At 54.4% G+C, this 19,892-nt stretch overlaps 1 protein-coding gene across 1 annotated transcript; it reads left to right on the forward strand.

The window, feature by feature from the left end:
* Positions 1-905: 905 nt before the first annotated feature.
* SUPT4H1 (SPT4 homolog, DSIF elongation factor subunit) lies at positions 906-4,078 on the forward strand. The gene is made up of 5 exons (XM_062592530.1): positions 906-1,035; positions 1,319-1,425; positions 1,569-1,624; positions 1,834-1,887; positions 3,658-4,078. The coding sequence occupies exons 1-5, from the start codon at positions 967-969 to the stop codon at positions 3,723-3,725; spliced, it is 354 nt and encodes a 117-aa protein (XP_062448514.1). The 5' UTR covers positions 906-966; the 3' UTR covers positions 3,726-4,078.
* The last annotated feature ends 15,814 nt before the right edge of the window (positions 4,079-19,892 follow it).

Here is a 19,892-nt window from a genome sequence, read left to right on the forward strand (position 1 = left end):
TTGAGTGGTCAATACCCTTAGCTGCTGAATTTCTTCACTACCACCGTGAAGCAAGAGTTCATTTTCCTTTCTTGACTCCAAAGCCTCAGCTGCAAACTGATGGAAGATGGAGTATCCTGAACTCTCTATCTGTAACCACACCATCAGTCCTTCCCTGGAAACCACTTTCTTCCCAGGACCTTCAACCCCATGGAGAAGGGTGACCGTGGGCAGAGTACCCAGGCTGGCTGCATCGCCTCCATTTATGCTTGGAGCCCTCTGCTCCGCCCTTTTATAAAGTTCAGATCCTTTCAAAATGTGAATATAGGTTTGTTTTTTGGTTTTGTGTTTTTTTCGCTGAGTCTCTCCTGGCTCTTGGGGCTTGGGAATAAATTATACCCCAAAATGGAAGAATAGGTTTTATATATATGCAAAACTGTGTATTTATGTCGATAGAAACAAAGATGTGTGAATATGCTGATGTGCTCAAAAATATATTTATTTACTAATATATTTATCCATGTACCCGGTCTGCTCGCGTGTTTTGTTTCTGTTCTGTACAAGGCCGTCGGGGTCGCCTTGTCAGAGGTGCCTCCTTCCAGCTCCGCCGAAGGGAATCGTGCCCGAGGCCCTGCTCTCCACGCCTGGCCTGGAGGAGACGGCGCAGGCTCCCCGCGGCCCACGGCAGGCCGCGCCGGCCGCCGGCGGGGGCCGCGGCGCCGAGCAGGCCTCGAGCCGCAGGGCGGCCGGGCACGGGCACCGGCCCCGCTCGCCTCTCCGCGGGGCTGCCAGCGGCCGGAGCCGCTGGGAGCCCCGCGGCGCCGCCGCCGCCGCCTCCTCCTCCTCCCCCCCCGCGCCCGCGGCCGCCGCTTCCGCCGCCAGGCCTAGGCGGGGAGGCGGTAGCGGAGGAGGCCAAGCGCCGCCCGCCGCTGTGGTGGGGCGCGGCGCGGGCACCGTCCCTGCGCCTGCGCGGCGGCGGCGGCGGTCATGGCGCTGGAGACCGTCCCCAAGGATCTGCGGCACCTCCGCGCCTGCCTGCTCTGCTCGCTCGTCAAGGTGCGCCGCGGGCCCTCCCTGCCCCTGTCCCGCCGCCGGCCCCTGCCCCTGCCCTGTCCCGCCGCCGGCCCGCTGCCCCCCGCCCGCCTCTCGCCGCCGGGCCGGGCCCTTCCCCGCCTTCCCGGGCTTTCCTCGCGTTGCCGCCCCGAGCGCCCTTCCCTCCCCCGGCACCGGCCGCTCCTTCCTGCCCCTACGCGCCTCCCCGCCGCCAGCCCTGTCGCCTCCTTGGCCTGCCCCCCGGGCCACCCTGGTGGCTCAGCTCGGATGCCTCCGTCCCCCGCAGACTATCGACCAGTTCGAGTACGACGGGTGCGATAACTGCGATGCCTACCTGCAGATGAAGGGCAACCGCGAGATGGTCTACGACTGCACCAGCTCCTCCTTCGACGGGTGAGTGGGGCCGAGCCCCCCGGGCCCTGCCGGCGGCAGCGCGCTCCAGTGGGCTGCTGGGGCCCTCTGCGGCCCCGGGGCTGTGTCGGCACTGCCGTGTCACTTGGCCTGGAAAGGTCCCCTCACCTCCATCTCTCCTGCAGAATCATTGCGATGATGAGCCCTGAGGACAGCTGGGTCTCCAAGTGGCAGCGAATCAGTGAGTATTTCTCTGGACTGGTTTGGGCTGGAGCTGCCTTTTCTGTTCAAAACTCTTCTCTGAGATTGTAGGAGTGACTCTTAGGACTGCTGTAGAGGTTTCTGGCTGCTGTGCCAGATGAGAGGGCACCTGTGCAAGCCATGGCTGCAGGGATATTTGCCTGCCTGGCTGCTGCTGTGCAGAGTAACTTGGTGTGTCTTTTTTCCCAGGTAACTTCAAGCCTGGTGTGTATGCAGTGTCCGTGACTGGCCGCCTGCCCCAAGGTAATGTTGCTGCCTTGAGTAGAGGGGCACTTCCTTACAAAAAACAGCTGAGGGATTATTTTGTGTAGTAGGCATTGGGGCTCTAGCCAGGTACTGCATTTGCGATGACAAACTTTATTGTGTATCGCACCGTACTTGTGTGATATAATCAGAATTTTGGGAGTCAGTTAGTTGCTACTGCACACGTTCTAACTGAAATGAACTCTGTTACGAAAAGAGCATGTGTCACGTGGATGAACAGATTAGCGAGGTAATTGTAAAAGGGAGATGTTAAATTGGAAGGATAGTTGCAGGTGTTCTGCGGGCAATGTTCTACCTGTCAGAAGGTAAGAAGAAAATACTGCTGAATAAAACCTGTGGATATTGGAAAGATCATCAGAGTGGTAAACTGTGACAAAAGGCTGACCTCAGAAAGTGGGCACATTTCAAGGTGTTCAGCTACAGGGAAACACAAGAGTTTGTACTTAGAAATGAGTTCTGCAGAAAAGGGGTGCTGTTATAAAAAGTAATCTTGAGAAGGACTGGAGATCTTGGTGTGCGGATAACCATTTACATCATAGCAGTTCCTTGAGGGCTTCAGTTGAACTAAGGTGGGTTTTGTGCATTAATAAATGGAGAAGAGTGTGCTAAGAGTTGACTTTACTATGTCTGAGGCAGAAAAGTGCACCTTCTGGGTGGCCAACAGCCACAGCTTCTCACTGCCCTCTACATAGGCCCAGAGCAGAATCCTAACCTTACACCCCTTCCCAAGTGCACCAACCCCGTATCTCCAGGCTGTGCATATATCTGAAATCTCAGGCTCTTTTTTTGTGACCTGAACTCCACGATTTGTATTGAGGAAGGAGCTGGAGCATCACGATGAGCCTTAACGTCAAGGCCTGCTGGCACAGCTTTGGACATACCAGAAATAACTGGAGCACAACAGAAGGCAGCATGTACTAAATACAGCTGCAGATGGAGCCTGTGGGGAGTGCAGGGCAGCAGGAGGAACGTGCATGTGGGAGATGCTGTTTTTGGCCTCACTCAGTTGTGTGGGGCTTCAGAGGTTAGAGAGGACTGAGGAGTGCAGTGATCAGCAAGTTGCCATCCTGCACTTGCAAGCTATCATTTGGCTTTTCCTTGCCATGTGGTATTAGTGAGAATCATACTGAACTGAATGGTGCTCTTCTCCTATCACTTTTCTGAAAGGGTTATTAAGAAATTGGGACATGCAGACAAGTCACAGAAGTGACTGAAAGTTTTTAGAGAATACCTTACGAGCTTGACCAATTCAGTACCGTCATAATTCTCAAACAACTTCGGGAAGAAAATAATTTAAATAACATCTCTGCTTAGCTCATTCCTGAAGCAAAAAAAGTGTTGATATTTGGGAAGTGATTCAACTGGAAGAAGGAACACTCTTAACAGTGAAGTTGATACACTGTTAGAGGAAAATAAGATGATTGTCTAGCTCTTGATCTCTGCAGATGGAGGCTGTGTGTCCGTTGTGGACACTGTTCTTTCATCAGGGAAGACCTGCATAGTAACTAGGAGAAATGTACTGGTCTTACCAGAGGTGAGAAGACATTGTTTAAAATACACAGGATGATTTGTCCTATTCTAAAGGCTAAAGGACAATATTTTCTTGTGTTTCAGCTATACTGTGTGAAAATGCCAGCATTTGGCCACTGTAGATGTGCGATACAGTTCTAGATGTCTAAATGGATGTTTTTGTCAGGGCTCCGTCTCATTCCTGGAGAATGCTGAAGTGTGTTTGTCTCCTTCCTGCAGGGATCGTCCGAGAGCTGAAGAGCCGTGGTGTGGCTTACAAGTCTCGAGACACAGCTATAAAAACCTAAGGGGCTCCTGAGCTGCCTGGAGGATTTCTCAGTGTTCTGCTGGGCCATTTGGAGAGGCAGCTGAACGTGAAGCGCTGCTCTGAAAGCTTTCAGCTTTAGCACATGGGAAAACGAGCATGGACTCAGGGGGTACAAGTTGGTTTGCCTGGTCGGCTCCTCTCACTCAGTATCTCTGGACTCTCCCATACCAATTTCTGCCCACAAACACCATAGAATTTTTTCTAAGTCTAAGCAAGTAGGTCTGGGAAAGAAGTGTTTAATAGTGATGCACAAACCTTTTACTGTTAGTGTGGGAAAGAGGAGAGCTGGGACATAGCTGTGTAAATACTTCAATAAAGCGTGCAACCTGGTCAGTGTTGGGTCCATAGAATCAGAATCAGTAAGGTTGGAAGGGACCTCTGGAGATCATCTAGTCCAACCTCCCCGCTCAACAGGGTCATCTAGAGCATGTTAGACAGGGTTGCATCCAGGCAGGCCTTGAATATCTCCAGAGAAGGAGACTCCACAACCTCTCTGCACAACCTGTTCCAGTGCTCCGTCACTCTCACAGGGAAGAAATTGCCCCTCACGTTCAGGCAGAACTTCCTGTGGTTGAATTTCTGCCCATTGCCTCTTGTTCTGTCACACAGGACAACTGAAAAGAGTTTGTCCCCATCCCCTTGACACTCCCCCTTCAGGTACTTATACACATTGATAAGATCCCCCTTCAGTCTTCTCTTCCTCAGGCTAAACAGTCCGGGCTCTCGCAGCCTTTCCTCATAGGGCAGATACTCCAGCCTTCTGATCATATTCATAGCCCTACGCTGGACTCTATCCAGTAGCTCCATGTCTCTCTTGTACTGGGGAGCCCAGAACTGGACACAGTACTCAAGATGAGGCCTCCCCAGGGCTGCGTAGAGGGGCAGGATCACCTCCCTCAACCTTCTGGCAACACTCTTCCTAAGGCACCCAAGGATACCATTGTCCTTCCTGGTCTCAAGGGCACATTGCTGGCTCGTGGTCAGTCTGTCATCCACCAGCATTCCCAGGTCTTTCTCTGCAGAGCTGCTCTCCAGCAAGTCAGCCCCCAGCTTGTGCTGGTGCCTAGGGTTATTTCTCCCTAGGTGCAGGACTCTGCACTTGCCCTTGTTGAACCTCCTGAGTTTCCTCTCTGCCCAGCTCTCCAGCCTGTCCAGGTCTCTCTGAATGGCAGTACAGCCCTCAGCTCTATCAGCCACTCCTCCCAGCTTGGTATCATCAGCAAACTTGCTGAGGAGGCACTCTGTCCCTTCATCCGGGTCGTTGATGAAGAAGTTGAACAGGATGGGACCCAGTACTGAGCCCTGGGGGACTCCACTAGCCACAGGCCTCTAACTAGACTCCACACCACTGATGACAACCCTCTGAGCTCTGTCATTCAGCCAGTTCTCAGTCCACCTCCCAGTCCACTTGTCTAGCCCACACTTTGTGAGCTTATCTAGGAGGAAGTTATGAGAGACAGTGTCAAAAGCCTTGCTTAAGTCAAGGTACACAACGTCCACTGCTCTCCCCATCATGTATACTCAGTCACTACTTCCACTCACTGCAGGGAGTGGGTAGTGTGAGGAGGAGTTTTGATTGGGGTCATTACTGCAGCAACAGGGCTGCCCTGTGCCTGGCAAATCTGGTGCAGTTTTGGGCCTACAGCTGCAATTGTTTCTCCATATACTGTGAACCAAATACCTGTCTCGAGAGGGGTATTATGTCTTGGATGAATGCGAGTGTCCTTTGCTGTCAGAACAAGTAGACTAGTATTTTATGTCTTAAGGCTCGTCGATGGATGGAATAGGTAAGACAATGTTAAATGATTTATGCAGACGTAGTTATCTACAGGTCACAGCACCCTGAGCCCTACTTTGTAGTGTACGAGAGTTAGAGTGTTACCTTGTAAAGCAGTCTTGAAGGACCCAGAATCTGCCACTGATGGCCTCCGGTGGCATGTAGAGCAAGAGGAGCCTGCAGCTGATGTTGTCGGGAGCAGCACTAGGCCCTGCAAAGGAGAGGGATGCGTTGTTGCTCCAACAAATGGGTGGAAAATTGTCTTGCCTTGCATTTATGAAGTTTTACCTGGCACTGTGCACGTGCCCAGCTGGCTAGTGTCTCCCTACCATGTCACACTGGATCCTTAGAGATTCGGTCTTCTTTACTGATTACTTTTCCTCAGTTTATTCCAGTTCTAGTTCAGCAGGAGTTAGTGACCAAAAAAGGTGGCTTTGCCAGGGCTTGTGCTGGCAGAGTCCTATATCTCTAGTCTTTTTTTTTTTTTTTTTTTTTTTTTTAATAATCTTGCAGTTTTTGTTTTCTGTGGGCAGCTCCTGGGAAACTGATAGAACCAGAAAGATTACTTTATTTGATTTAGGGCAGAGTGTCTGCAGTGAAGAGAGTGAATTGCTGTTAGGGAGTGACCTTGTCAGAGGCTCTGAAGTAATATTAGTGCTTTTTGGTCTGTTTTAATTTGTAGAACTGGCCCAAAGAAAAATTCCCAATGTTACAGACCCAAGCACAAGGTCAGCCAGGGCACATCTATCTTCCCATGTGCTTTCTTGTGACATTTGCTTTTGTGAGTGCAGGGGGGCTGTGCAGTGAGTGCTGAATTAGTCAAGAGAAAACATTACAGAGAAAGATGGTTTAAACCACACTTCCCTCAGGGGCTTGCACACTTGACACTGAAGTCAGAGTATTTGCTAGGCAAAGACCAGAACCAGATCTTACAGCATGAGTTGCCCACCTGCTTGTGGCTCCAGCAAACACTTCCATGCAAGGAGCATTTTTTGTAGGAAGAGCTGAGAGCACTTTGTCACAGAATAGCCTGTGGCCTGGTGGTTAGAGTGTTATCGTGTGAAGATAGAGCAGCAGGTTCAGGTCCTCAGGCAAAGGTTATCAAGTCTGACTTTCACACATCCTTGGTGAATGTCCAAATCACTAAGTTATCCGATCACTATCCTCCAGGCTTGCTTTGTTGTAGAGACTGGTCAAGAGATGCACCTCAGAAATGCCTAGTGGGTCAGATCTTTTGGTGAGAGGTGAAGGAAAGCACAGTGTGAATGTCCCAGCAGGCTGAGGCATGACTTCACTACATGTTGAGATTTGGAGATTTTGTGTTTGGGCATCTGAGCCCCTGGAGGGTGGTTTCAGACTAGCTACGCAGGGAAAGAAACAGGGTGAGCTGGGATCCTTCCATGTTCTCTGGGGTGAGTTTGTCTTGTGCAGAACTGCTGTCTCAAGTGTGGTATGAGGTTAATGGGAGCTGGCAAGGTTAAGATTAAAACTGGTCAGAAATGATATACTGGATGGCTCTTACTCTAACTGGAGGAAAGTGGGTGTGAGGAAAGAGATTTTGATTCCAGCCCATTTGGAAGGACTCTTGTGCATTAGCTAGCTTGGAGGAAGGTAGAGAATGACTATCTTGGCTGTCCCTAGCCCGTGAAGCCTTGCTGTTCAAATGCCACGGGGTGGCAGCACGGCTTTGTGGAGTTGGGCTGGGGCTGGCCTGGTGACTTGGGATGGAGAGAGGAAGTGTGCTAGACAGGAGTTGAGCAACAGAGACTTGAGGCAGATCTCAGTTTTCCTGTATATCTCGTAATGCATGTAACTTTCTTCCCCCTTTCTCAGTGCTGTAATGTAGGTGGCATCTCCCTTCCCTGGCTCCAGGGTTGGGGATGACCCTGCTGGATCTGTTCCCCAGGGGGAGGCAGAACAAGCTCCCTTCCCCCGAGCCAAGCTGCCATGTGGAGTAGAGAGGAGCCCATGGAAAGGCTTTCCACAGGGCCCCAGGCAGTGGGACTGCAGGACGCTGACAGTGAGGTGTGATTGCATGTGCTTGTTCAGCAGAGATCTAAGTGTGGGTCTGCAGGCATGGTGTCATGTCCCCCTCCTTGGGAAGCTGCAGTCTGGTGGTAACTCAGTAACTGTCCAGGACTGGGAACTTAATTTAGGAAATGGTTCCCAAGGAATGGTGTGCATTGTCATTGTGCTTTTCAGGAAAGCGAGGGGGATTGCAGGCCCCATAAGGGTCTCACCTCTTGCTAGGAAGTGCAGCTGCTCTGGGTTACATAGAATTAACATTAGTGGAGGATACAGTACAGAGGAATAGAGCTGAAAAGCCAGGGCAAACTGGCTGAACACCAGTGGTCTTTCAGAGGGAGCTCTGCCTGCAGCATATCACAGTGCTTCCAAGAATCTGATGCCTCCAGCTGGGCTGATTTGGTGAGCCTCTTTCCTGCTAGCTTGCTCACTCGCCCACACATGCACCACAACTCCCAGCCCACACCGTCCAAATGATTCATTGCTCCCAGACTGATTGAGCTGAGAATTGGACCCCTGCAAAGCACCTGAAATGAGCATTTCAGTTAGATTCCAACGCCAGAGCTGCTGGGGTTTTGTGGCAAAGGCAAATAGATATGCAGAACTCTATTTGCAGAGAAAAGTAGGGCATGGAGATTTCACGTTGAAGAAAGCAGAGGAAAAATGTGCAGCAGCAGCCTGGGTTGTAATTGGGAGAGAAAGTGTCAACCAGGCAGGGAGCTCTAGATTTGAGTCAACTTCAGACAGCTCCTCCCCCTGCAGCAAATGACACTAAAATATTTCAGCTAGGCCTGAAATCTGCAGCTTTGGTATTTGAAGCAGCCTGGCTGCTCTTGGGTCTCTCCTATTAGCAGAGTGTGCCCTGGGGGACTGGGAAAGGCAGCCCAGGCTGAGGTGGTGGGCTGCAGAAGCTGCCTGGGAGCCCCCAAACTGCTCAGGCAGGAAGTATGAGTGAGTTGATTTTTTTTTTCGCGAGGGTTTTGAGAACTGATACCCAGCTCTCCCTCCAGGCGAGAAAAGTGACTTTCCAAAACCGCAGAGCACACGGTGTTTCTACGTGAGGCAGCTGCCGAATGCTCTGGGAAATGCCCAGCCAGGCAGTCACAACCTGTGAGGGGCCCTCTCCCCACTTCACGTGCCGCCCTGGGGCTGTCTACCTGCCCACGCATGCTGCTTCTCCCTGCTAATGTGCTGCATGGGGAGGCCCTGTGAACAATGAGCAGCTCGCTTTGGTCTTTGTTGAGAGTCTCATGGCGTATACTGAAGCTGGGCCTAGGCTAGTAACTTCAGATGAAAGGGGGACGTGGGAGTGTACGCTGGAGCGAGATGTGCTCAAGAGCGCATCTGCAGGACTAAGGCTAAGGCGGCTTTGGGCAAGGTAGGGGTGAGAGCCCACAGCTTCTGCCTTCCAATTTTGCTCCTGCAGATGTTCTGTACATACCATAGCAGCCTCTCCAGTTGTTACCTTTGCAGTTGGGCTAAGGCTGGGTGGCCAGGAGAGAGAGGCGCTGCTTGGAGCCAGCTACAGCAAGCTCAAATGCCGCATTACTCTAAACCCATTTTTCATTTGCTGCTTCTCTGACTTCCAGTTAACAAACTCAGACTTTCTTGGGTGTCTTTCTCTCAGTCACCCCTGTGTTCTTGAGAGTCTTTTGGGGCTGCTTGCTGGCAGCAGGTGGATTAACACAGACTCCAGTTCACTGTGTAGTGTGCAGTCTGGGCTTGGTGGTAGGTGCTGTGGAGGAAATAATAATAATAATAATAAAATGTTTTCTTTGGCAACTGATGACATATAAGGTGGCCCAAGCAAGCAGGAGAAGATGGACAGAATTGGCCTCCTGGCATACTTGTAGCCTGCCTGGGGCAAGTATGATACAGATATTTGGATGAGAATGGAAAAACAACCTACAAGTTGTTAGGAGAAGGCCTGAGGCCCTACCCGTTATCTCTGAGTCGGGGCAGGTTTGTAGAAGTCGGCGAGGAGTTTGTGTCTGATGTGGTGAGGAAAGGAGGGCACTTGCTAGCGGCTTTTCACAGCAGCAGTTTGAATGTGCTGCAGAGGAAGAGGGATTTGCATTTTCAGAACTGGTGGAAGGTTACAGTAACTGACACAAGAGATGGGGTGAAGGTTTCATAGGTAAAGGCAGATAAGAAAGCTTTCAAAGAGTGGCAGAAATGAGGCAGAACCTCCATGCACGCTGTTCAAAATGCTTCCAAGTGTACCAATGATGGAGCAGGGTCACAAAGAGTTGGGACATGTTTCTCACTGTAGCAGAGGATATCTGCAGGGATAATGGGGAGCTCTGATTTGTCACAGGGGTTGTCTACAGGGAGGATGGGGAGTTCCTATTTTTCTCTCTGTATTACCTTCTCTGGGTGTTTGCCTCTCATGAATTTTAGAGGGAAGGAGAGGTTCTGGGAAATGGGTCTTCAACAGAGATGAGGACTGGTGGGTGATCAGCCTAGGCGCCTGAAAGAAGGCCTGAGAAGGGCATACAAAGAAGCATTTGCCACCCTGTGTGCTGCCAGCTTTTCTACTCCCAGTGCTGTCTGCAAAGAGGCTTTCAGCTGCTTCATGGTGGACATGAAACCCAACTGGTCTGTCTTGAGAGCTGTGATTTTGGTGGCCAGAGGGATGAGAGGAGCAGAAAGGTCTCAAGTGTCTTCTGTGAAGGAGACCTCTGGCCTCCCCAGTCTGTTTTTTAAGCTCTACATCATGGGAAGAGGATACACCAAGAGATGATGGAGCAGAGTGGGATCTTAGCCCCCCCAAGGTGCTGTTTCCTGGAGATGCTGCAGAGACCTGTTTCCTCAGAGCAAAAGGGCAAATGGCAAAGCATGAGCTCCAATGCTACCACTTCCAACATTTGGCTCCCAAAGAGACAGTTGAAGTTACAGGAGGCATTTGAGAGCCTGACACTATTAGTCCCCAACTTTCCTGGGCCTTCTGCCACATCCTTGTGGCTTTCATGCCCTGGTCCTGAACTCAGCTTGGCTCAGCTGGTATGTGCACAGCTGTATGTACTCTGAGCTACCTGGCATTTTATGTCTCTAGTCACAGACTCCATGTTTTGCCATCAGCCAGACTTACAGGGTCTTTGGTACCCGTCCTCCAGCCTTCCTTTGCCTCCTGTCCCCAGGTTCTCTTATTGCCCTCTTTCCCCACTCAAAGATGCCGTACCTAAACTTACATCCTTCCTGTTCGTGACTGGACTTGCACCAAGATGCGCTTGAAACATTAGCAGGACTGAAAGCGACTTTTATCCCTTCCATTGAAATTGTCCTTCTTCATGTGGAGTTGCCAAAGAGCTATGGAGCCAACAGGCAAAGGTGGCGGCTGGGAGTTAGGGCACGTGCTGGGCAAAGACACCACATGCACTTCTTCCCCTCTTCCAGCAGGTCACTTAAGTGGCAGAAAGGCCTGAGAGCTCCTACCCCTGTGTGTAGTGCTGAGCGGCGTGGCAGCGTGCTCCGGTGGCAGCAGGATCAGGTCCCTTGGAGAGGCTGGGACCTGCTGCCACTGTCCCAGCATCAGCCTGACCTGGGCTGCTTTGGAAAGGCGCCGTTCACTGCTGTCAAGGCCAAATGGAGGGAGATGCTCTGTGGCAGCCCCGGGCGCCTGTACCTCCCCCTCCTTGGGGTCTCTGGGCAGCACGCTGGTGCCCAGACGCTGCTCCCAGCTCTTCCCACGCCTTATCTGGGGAGAGCCAGGAGCCAGGGCCCAGGGCAAGGAGAGGCTGATGCCGTGGCACCGCGTACGCCACTCTGTCTCCTCCTTCCCGGGGCCGCGCGCAGCGGGGCCGGCAGTCCTGCCAGCGATCACGCCCGGCCTCTTCGCTCACGGTGCTGGGCGTCCTCGGCGGCACGCTGCCCCACAGGGCGCCGCGGCTCTCGCTGCCCCTGCGCCAGCTAGCTCTGGGCGCCCCAGGAGCGGCACATCCCTTGGGTCAAGGCAGAAAAGAGAGGGGAGGATGCGGAGGCGGGCGGCGGCGGGGACGGAGCTGCGTGGGGCGCCGCGGCGGAGGGCCCCGCGGCCGCCCTGCTGCCGCCTCCCTTCCCCCACCTGCGCAGGCCGGTTGCGGCAGGTGACATGGAAAATGACGGGGCACTTTGTGCCCTGCCGGCGACCGCGCAACGGTCCTGCGCCCACGCCCGCCATTGGCGCAGCCGGGCCGCGATTTGTCTATATATGGGCAAAGCGAGGCGCCGCGTTAACCCTTGTGTCCCCCGTGCGCCCGCCCCGGCTCGGCACTTCGGCTTTTTGAGGTTTTCCTTCGTGCTCTCATTTGCCTCCCAGCCGCGGCCTGTTTCGCTCGGCAGTTTCTAGTTGACTCACTTCTCAACGGCCTTGTTCTAATCCCGGCCGCCCGCAGCGGGCGGGAAGCGGCGCCTCGGTTGGGGGCTGGCGGAGCCGGGGCAGCATCCGCGGCACCGCTCGCTCCCTCACTGGCGGGGTGGTTGGCGCGGGTGGGAGCCGTCGCCTGCCCCGCAGGGCCCGGCCTGCCCGCCGGCACCGCTGTGCCCTGGCGGAAAGCCGGCTCGAGCGCTGGGGGAGGCTGGGCCTCCTGGCACGAGCAGGCCCAGCCCGGCGGCCCGACGAAGCCAAGAGGGGATTTGGGTCAGGAGGCGCCTCTGGAGCTCTGGTTGCTCAGCCCTTTCTCCAGGCCCACTCTGCATGTCTCCAGGGATGGAGGTGCCACCACCTCCCTGGGGCTCCCGTCTCCCTTCCCCAGCCTGTCACCAGTACCAGGAACGAAGGGGACATCTGCTTGTGCACGTGGGACTAGCCCAGCTGGGGAGAGGTCCTGCCACTGCCGAGCGTTTCCCCCTTCATGGCGCTGAGCCCTGCATCGCTTCCCACCGTGCTGCTCCCAGCCGTGTGGGCCTGGGTGCAGAGGTGGGTGCTCGAGGGGAGCGGTGCTGCAGGTGCTGCAGCTCTTCCTCGTGCCGCCTTTCCAGCCCTGCTGGACTGGTCGCAGGACCTAGTCTTGCCTCTCCTTTTCTTGGGGTACAGCAACCCTTCCTGTGCCCTCTGGGAGCATTGTCATGTCAGTACCTGCACGCCTCTCCTTCCTAGCTGTTTATTTTTCAAATCTACCCTTTGTCAAGCTTATCAGGAAGGTGGGGGGGCACAGCTAGCTGTGCTCATCTATGAGCCTTTGCTCCCTGTCCCTCTTGTTCTGAGAGGCGAGGTGGTAGTTCATGTTGGGAACGCAGTCATTAGGCTTCAGTGTTAACAGTGCCATGAGCGTGGCACCATCAGGCTCTGGCAAACATTGCTGAATGGTTCCCAGGAGATGATCCCAGGCATGACCAGAAGTGTGTCTTGCTGTTGAAGCTGGGGCTGTGGAGCAGAAGTTGGTGGCTCAGACATCCAGTTTCCCAGTGGTCCCAGGGCTGCAGAGGGGAGTTTAGGGAGGTTTGGGTGAGATCACCCGCTTTGCCTCTAACATGGCTCTTGAGCCATTGGGAGTGCCCTGGTCTAGCAGCCTGGTCCAGCTCCTTTCTGACCCCTGGCCTGCTCTGCCGCTGCACCCTGGATGGGTCAGTAATGGGGATGGCCAGGGTGGGCCAGGGGCACCCTGCAGCACTGGAGAGGCTGTGGGGTGGGAAGACAGGCCGGCGCGGGTCGGGAGGGGCTCTGGTGGCCATCGCTCTGGGGAGCCATGCTGGCTTGACCAGATCGCCCGGCGGGAGCTCTGCTCCTTTAAACGCGGCGAGCGGGCGAAGGCAGCTGGCCTGGGACTGCCACTTCCCCCGCTGTGCAGCGAGCCCCACGACCGCAGGCAAGGAGGGGAAGTTGCTGCAAGGCGTGATAAGAAATATCAGCGCTTTCGCAGCGCCCTGGCTGCGCAGCCCGACAAGCTCCCTTCCCCCTCTGTGCCTGGGGCCCGGTGGTAGGCCTCTCGAGTCACCAGGCTTGCGCTCCCCTGTGCTCTCAGATACAGGGGGAGTTAGTGGAAAAGCACCAGCCTCTGGCTCTGGCACGGCAGTGGGGAGCATGGCCCTGCGCCCCAGGTGTGTGGTGGCATCCCTGGGCCAGGCCCTCAGTTCTCAGCAAGGAACGAAAGCCAGGAGCTGCCCTGGCACACAGAGATGCTGCAGGTATCCAATCCACCTGGAACAACATTGCCTGGGACCTACGGGTGCCTGAGACAAGGGAAGGCAGAGCTGGGTGGAAAGGGTGACAGGCTCATCTGTTTTGGCTGGAACTAGAGCAAGATGCAGCGGGTTGGGGCAGTTACGGGCCGGGGAGCTGCACCCCAGGAGCAGCGAACCCCTGCAGCCAGCACCCTGAGCTCTGGATGCAGCCTGCAAGTCCCCAAACACCCAAGAAGATGCTGAGCTGTTCAGCAAGGCTAGGAGAGGGGCCACGAGAGAGTGGGGGCTGGACGCTCTCGTGAGGCTGCATGGGGAGGAAACTTAAGAGTTTCAGCTTCCCCTCCTCCCAGCCCCAAAAAGTCACTGTGATCTCAGCCGTTAAAGAGCTATTTTGGCCATGCGTGCTGAGCGGAGACGGAACAGTGATCTGGGGACAAAGACTAGGTTAGAAACTCCTGCAGCCTCATTTACAGGGTGGTATAATTAACCAATGGCCAGGGGATGTGGTAAGTTCATCATCAGTTGGAGACTTTCAGACCTCCTCATTTGAGCCTAAGAAACCAGATCTGCTGATTTCCTTCTTTTTGAGAAACAGAGAAGGAGGTGGCTGCCTGGCAGAAGAAAACTCGCTCAAGACACCAGAAAATGTCATGTCCTCCCTTACTGCACTCTACCCGCGAGAGCGGAGAAAGAGGAAGTGTATCGCCTCCCCCACTTCCTCCAGTGCCCTGGCTCTGCTGGGAAGTCAGGCTTTGCTGCAAGCACTGACCGGCCCCTCCTGGGCATGGCTCTCCATCCCCTGGACTGGCAGTGCCCATCCCAGTGCAGTACTGCAGCACCAAATCCAGATGGGGAGCAGGTGCCAGCATGGGTTGGCCATGGTTAGCACCTGAGCTGGCAAGCACCGGGGAAGGGCAGCGCGGCTCTTTCCCTAAGCTGCTGCTGGTTGGCATTGCATGGAGCAGTTCTCCAACACTGTGCTGTGAGGCAGCTCGGACATGGTGGGGGCACCAGCCAGCTCTCTGCCCTGCTTCCAGGGCTAGTCCAAGCCTTCAGGGCTGGCCGGCTCACTGGCTGCCCTCTCCTGGCTGCAATTCCTGTATCTGTCCTTAGGCCAGGCTTTTCCGCAGTATCCTTAAGTGTGATGAACATCAGCACCGTTCCCAGCAGCATACCCTCTCCTGGCCGTACTCTTTGCTCTCCCTAGGACAACCTGCTCTCCACCAGCCCCAGTGTGTTCACTCCTAGCTGCCTACTCTAGAAAACACATCTCCATCTTCTCACGGCAAGATGAGCTGGTGCTGCTACCTGATTTCTTGAAGTGTAACGCAGAAGAAAGTGCCAGTAACCAGTTCTGCTCTGTGCTAGCTGCAGTGGCATGGAGGAGCCCTTGTGGCAAAGAAGCAGATTTCTTTGTGGTTGTGTTGGCTCAAAAGCCTGTTTAATTCTTGCTTTAAAACGACACCTTCCAGCCAACGGTCTATCTGATTTCCTGTCCCTGGGCTCCCTCATAAGTGGCCTCAGTCCACAGTATGCACTAACTGGCCTGAAGGCATCTCCCCAGGGCCTGACAATAGAGTTATAATTGAATGGACGTTTTCTCACTAAGACCTGGATTCTCAAGAGACCTAAATGCCTATTCTTCACCACCTGCCTCCTAGCCCAGTGCTGTGTATTTAGCAGAGGCAGACTTATAGTTAGAGCAAGGTATGCTGCAAGAAACATGGTGTTGACTCTTGTAATTAAATATTAAAAGAAGTGTGGAAAGTCTCTCAGTAGCACCTCTGTGACCCTGCCCCCAGCTGCCCAGAGAAATGACTCACTGTCTCCAGGGGCTGCAGGGCTGGTCTATCGGTAGGGCTAACAACCTGCTCACATCTCACTCCACACACAAAATGTTATTTCAAACATTTCAGGTGTCCCTGGGAGTTAAGATGCCAGTAGGATAACAGGATAATTCAGGCTGCAAAGGACCTTAGAGGTCTTTTCAGGAGATCAGGAGGTATCTAGTCCAGCATTGTGCAAAGTAGGATCAGCTATGCACATGGGTGGCTTCCACCACTAGCTAAGAGGTGCTCACCACATGATCATGGTGAGGAAGATGCTGTCACAGGTCTGATCTGTACCTACTGCCAAACAGACCCTGCAGACTATGAGGCCATCACAAACATCCATCTAGATTTCCCTGTCAAAAATCCTGGAGGGCCCCTGCAGACAGAGCAAAGGAGAGACAGAGTTACCTGGGCTCTGTGTGAGAGGAAGGCGTCTCCAGCCCTGGAGCCACTCTGAGGCTGGGGGACCGCTGCAGTAAGGGACAGAGCCTGGCACAGGGCCAGCGTGGGCAGGCAACACACGAGAGCATTTCATAGCGTTGATTTGACCAACATGCCTAAATCAGGTAAGGAGCGGAGGCTCTAGGGCAGAGGATCACCATGCTTTAAAGCACTCAGGAGTCCTGCAGTGAGCATGTGAGGGTGACTCATTAGATGGTGGTTCAGCCTTCACCGCAGGAGGCAGGACACTGGGGTCCCAGCCCCAGCTCCAATGAATGCCGAGTTACATATACAAAATGCGACAACTCCAACAGGAGCCAGTGAGAGCCCTCCCTGCCACCGAGGAGGGGCACGTGCCTGCCCTTCTTCGGCTCACAACGAGAAAGTCTTCTGGCTGGGCTTTCTCCTGGCAAGTGCCACTTCAGAGTGCTGGAGGCGCAGGGACAGTTTTTCCTCTGTGAGCTCTCTAGTAGCAAGACGTGGAGTCAATGGACATAACTGCTCCAGCAGTTTATGAATATGTCCTGTGTCTAGTTAAACTCTTTGAGTAGTTTTTACCTCAAATTGGGGATTATTTCATGACAAATTCTCTATCTGCCAAAAGTCATTCTACCTGTTCTAATCAAAACTCATGCTATTCAAGCAAGCCCACATTGTCAAAGCACTTTGGGCTGTGCTGTTGCCCTATTATTTTTGACACTGCTCCATCTTTACCTTCTACAATATTCACCTTTTGTATTTTCTTCCAGATTATCAGTGTAGAGATTGACTTGGCCTAAAAATAGCCTTCCGCAGAGCTGTGTGAAGATCACACCCTAGACTGATGCTTTCTCATTTATAGTCACTTTTTGAGATCTCTCTGGTAGTTTTTAATCTAGTTTAATGGATCATTTCATTCCGCAGTCAGTGACCTCTCTCAGCTCAGTCGCTGGTGCAAGGCACGTACTCACTGTACAGCACAGTGCAAGGTTCCCCTGCGTAGCACTTTGCAGCAGCTGAAGGAGAGCAGAGCTGGATGACAGACTAGATTTGCTCTTTTCTGCAAATGTCAGCAAGGATGCAAAATTGCAGGTGATTTGGAGATGCTTTCTGTGATATGAAACACCGGCTAGAAAACTCACTTTGCCACATATTTCGCTTCAGCCTTTGGCTATCAGTGCTGTCAGTGGCCCTGAGTGGCTTCAGCTTGCTAACCGGCCATGCAAGGTTGTGCTTCCCTGCTGGCTCTACAAATCCATCTTTGATTTTCTTTTTGGGGGGCCTCACGTTCCTGTTGACCGTCATGGCTTCCTCAGGGTCAGAGGAAATCTGATATTTCAGAGTATTTTGTCGGTCAAAAACGCAAGGAGAGACAGGAAGGTTTCTTGGGCAATAAGTTTCCTAAAGAGCAGGTTTAGGCCTTGCATCTTCTGCTTCTGCCAGCTCCCAGGCCCCTACTGAAACCCGGGTCCCTCTTGCGTCTCGGCTTCACTCCTGCTGCAGGGTTGAATCCTGCAAACCCAGCAATCACTAAGTCACCTCTGCCAAGGGCTGCTGCCGCCCTCCATAATCTCTCTAGGGGTTTGCTGGTGCCCTCCTCATTCGGGAAACATCTCATCCCACAGGCAGCTCCTGCTGCGAGAAAAAGGGAGAGGTGAAAGGCACGGCGAGCCGTGCCGGCACGCCATGCCCCGCCACACAGGGTGATCGCCAGGCCGCGTGGCCCCGGCCTCTGTTCTGATGAAATCCCACAATCAGGGGGGAATTTGGTTACTGCAGTGGGTGAAAACAGACTTTTTACACAAACATGTTTGTTGCTCTGAATAGTAAAGCTCAGAGGAGCGTAACTGGCTTGTTCTGCAACAGCATTTCTTACTTCCTGTGAGCCTTTCTGCAACAGCAGCAGCATCTCCGTGTTGTCGGTTTTGAACACGCTGCGGTCAGACTGCTGGGGTGTCACTGGGTGGGACAGCTACACAGTTTATCTCCTGAACAGCTACGGCTCTTCCTGTGGTTGAGGCCACGTGGGCAGGATGGGGTTAAAAGCCAGCCCGTTCTCCGGAGGGGGGTCCATTCTTCCCCAGCCACCACCAGCCCCACATGCTGCACCCACAGCAGTGCCTGGGCCAGCGCCGCCACAGGGCCATGGCCACGAGGGCCGGCTTCACCCCAGCACAGCTCGGCAGATGCCAGCCTGAATCTGGTAACGTATTTTCCCTCTCACCAGAGGACCCAGCTGAGGAGACACTCGACTGGGAGCAGCGCCGCCGCTTCATGAGAGTGGGTCCGTGCCAGCGCGAGCACAGGCCAACCCGTGGGCAAGCCGCCCCAGCGCGGTTGCATGCTGGGCACCTGGCATGTGCAGGGAAAGGGGTGCGCATGGTGCTGGGTGCATGGTGCCCCGGGTGTTGCAGCTTTGCAGCATGGCAGCCGGGGCGCCTGGTGCTGCTGTTGTTCAGAAGCCCTGCTCCTGCTGCAAGGGGGCAAATGGGTGCCGAGGTCCAGCTGTGCAGTGGCACATCTGCATAGGTAAGGACCTGCTTTGCCAGGACGCGGGGAAAGTGCTGGGGACAGATGGGCTGCGGGTCCTTGCCACCGCCCAGGCTGGGCAGTGGAAGAGGAAGGACGTGCCTCGCCGGGCAGGCGTGCTGGCGAACTGAGAGGAGGGCGGGAAGCGCCAAAAGCAGAAGTGCCACGGGGGCTTTTGCATTGCCTCCGCGGACGGCGCTTAGCTGAAGCAGACGCTGGTGGGACCTGGGTCTCTGCGTGGTTTGTGGGGTGCAGGTGAGCGCTAGCGCGGGAAATGTGCACCTCCCCAGCCCAGCCCCGTTCCGGGCTCCTTGGAGGTCTGGTCTCTGTCTTGCTCCGAGCCAGCATGGCGCGGGGCTGAACCTATGCCGTGGCTCTGGGGGCAATGAGGCGAGGGCTGCTGACAGGCTTTGCTTGGCTTTGGCGCATGGGACCTTGGAGACTTCCCTGCTGCCGTGGGGCATCAAAAGCCTCTCTGTGGAGTTGGCAGCTGGGGGCTAGGGCTGCCTATGGGGAGACCCCTGGCCCATAGCACTGCTATGGACTTGGGGACAGGGTGTTGGGCTGGAGCTTCTACAGGAGGTGTGGCAAGGAAGCCTCTGTGGTGGGTATGGTGTCTAGGTTGGGTCCCCCTGCTGTGGGGATAAGGCAAGGGGATCCCCTGTGACTGGGATGGGGTCTGAGGAGTGACAACAAGGTTTGTGGTGGAGATCTCCCTCAGCTGGGACAGGGTGAGGGGATCCCCAGTGACCCAGATGGCATTTAGATGGGAGTCCTCCCCATGTGGAGACAAGCCAAAGGGGTCCCTAGTGACCAGGATGGCAATGAGGTGGGGTCCCCCATGACAAGGATAGGGTGAGCAGGTCCCCTGTGACCATGATGATGTTTGATATGGGTTCCACCTGGTGGGGACAAGATGAGGGAGTTTCTCTGTGATGGGGATAGCATTTACGTGACTCCCCACATGAGGACAAGGTGAGGTGACCCCTGTGACTGGGATGGAGTTTGAGGGGCAAAATGGAGTTTGAGGCGGGGTCCCCCCAGCAGGGAGGAGGCAAAGGGGGTCCCCTGTGACCGGGATGAGTTTTGAGGGGGGAATGATGGGGTTTGAGATGGGGTGCCCCCCAGTGGAAACAGGGAGCAAGGGTCTCCAATGATTGGTATGGGGTTTGCAGTGGGGTCCTTCCCTATGGGGCAAGGTGAGGGGGTCACCTGTGCCCGTGATGGGGTATGAGGTGGGTTTCCCCCATGTCAGGACAGAGTGAGGTGATCCCTATCTGGTGGGGGCCTAGCATGGAGTTTGCAGTGCCTGCCCACCACCATGGGCACAAAGTGAAGGAAGTCCCCTGTGCCCATGATGGGGAATGAGATGCGGTCCCCTATGGTGCGACATGGTGAAGGGGGTCCCCAGTAACCAGGCTGGTTTGTGGGGCAGTCTCCCTTGAGGCATGAGGGGACCCTG

This window comes from Rhea pennata, chromosome 20 (genome assembly GCF_028389875.1).
Source record: "Rhea pennata isolate bPtePen1 chromosome 20, bPtePen1.pri, whole genome shotgun sequence".
Taxonomy (NCBI): domain Eukaryota; kingdom Metazoa; phylum Chordata; class Aves; order Rheiformes; family Rheidae; genus Rhea; species Rhea pennata.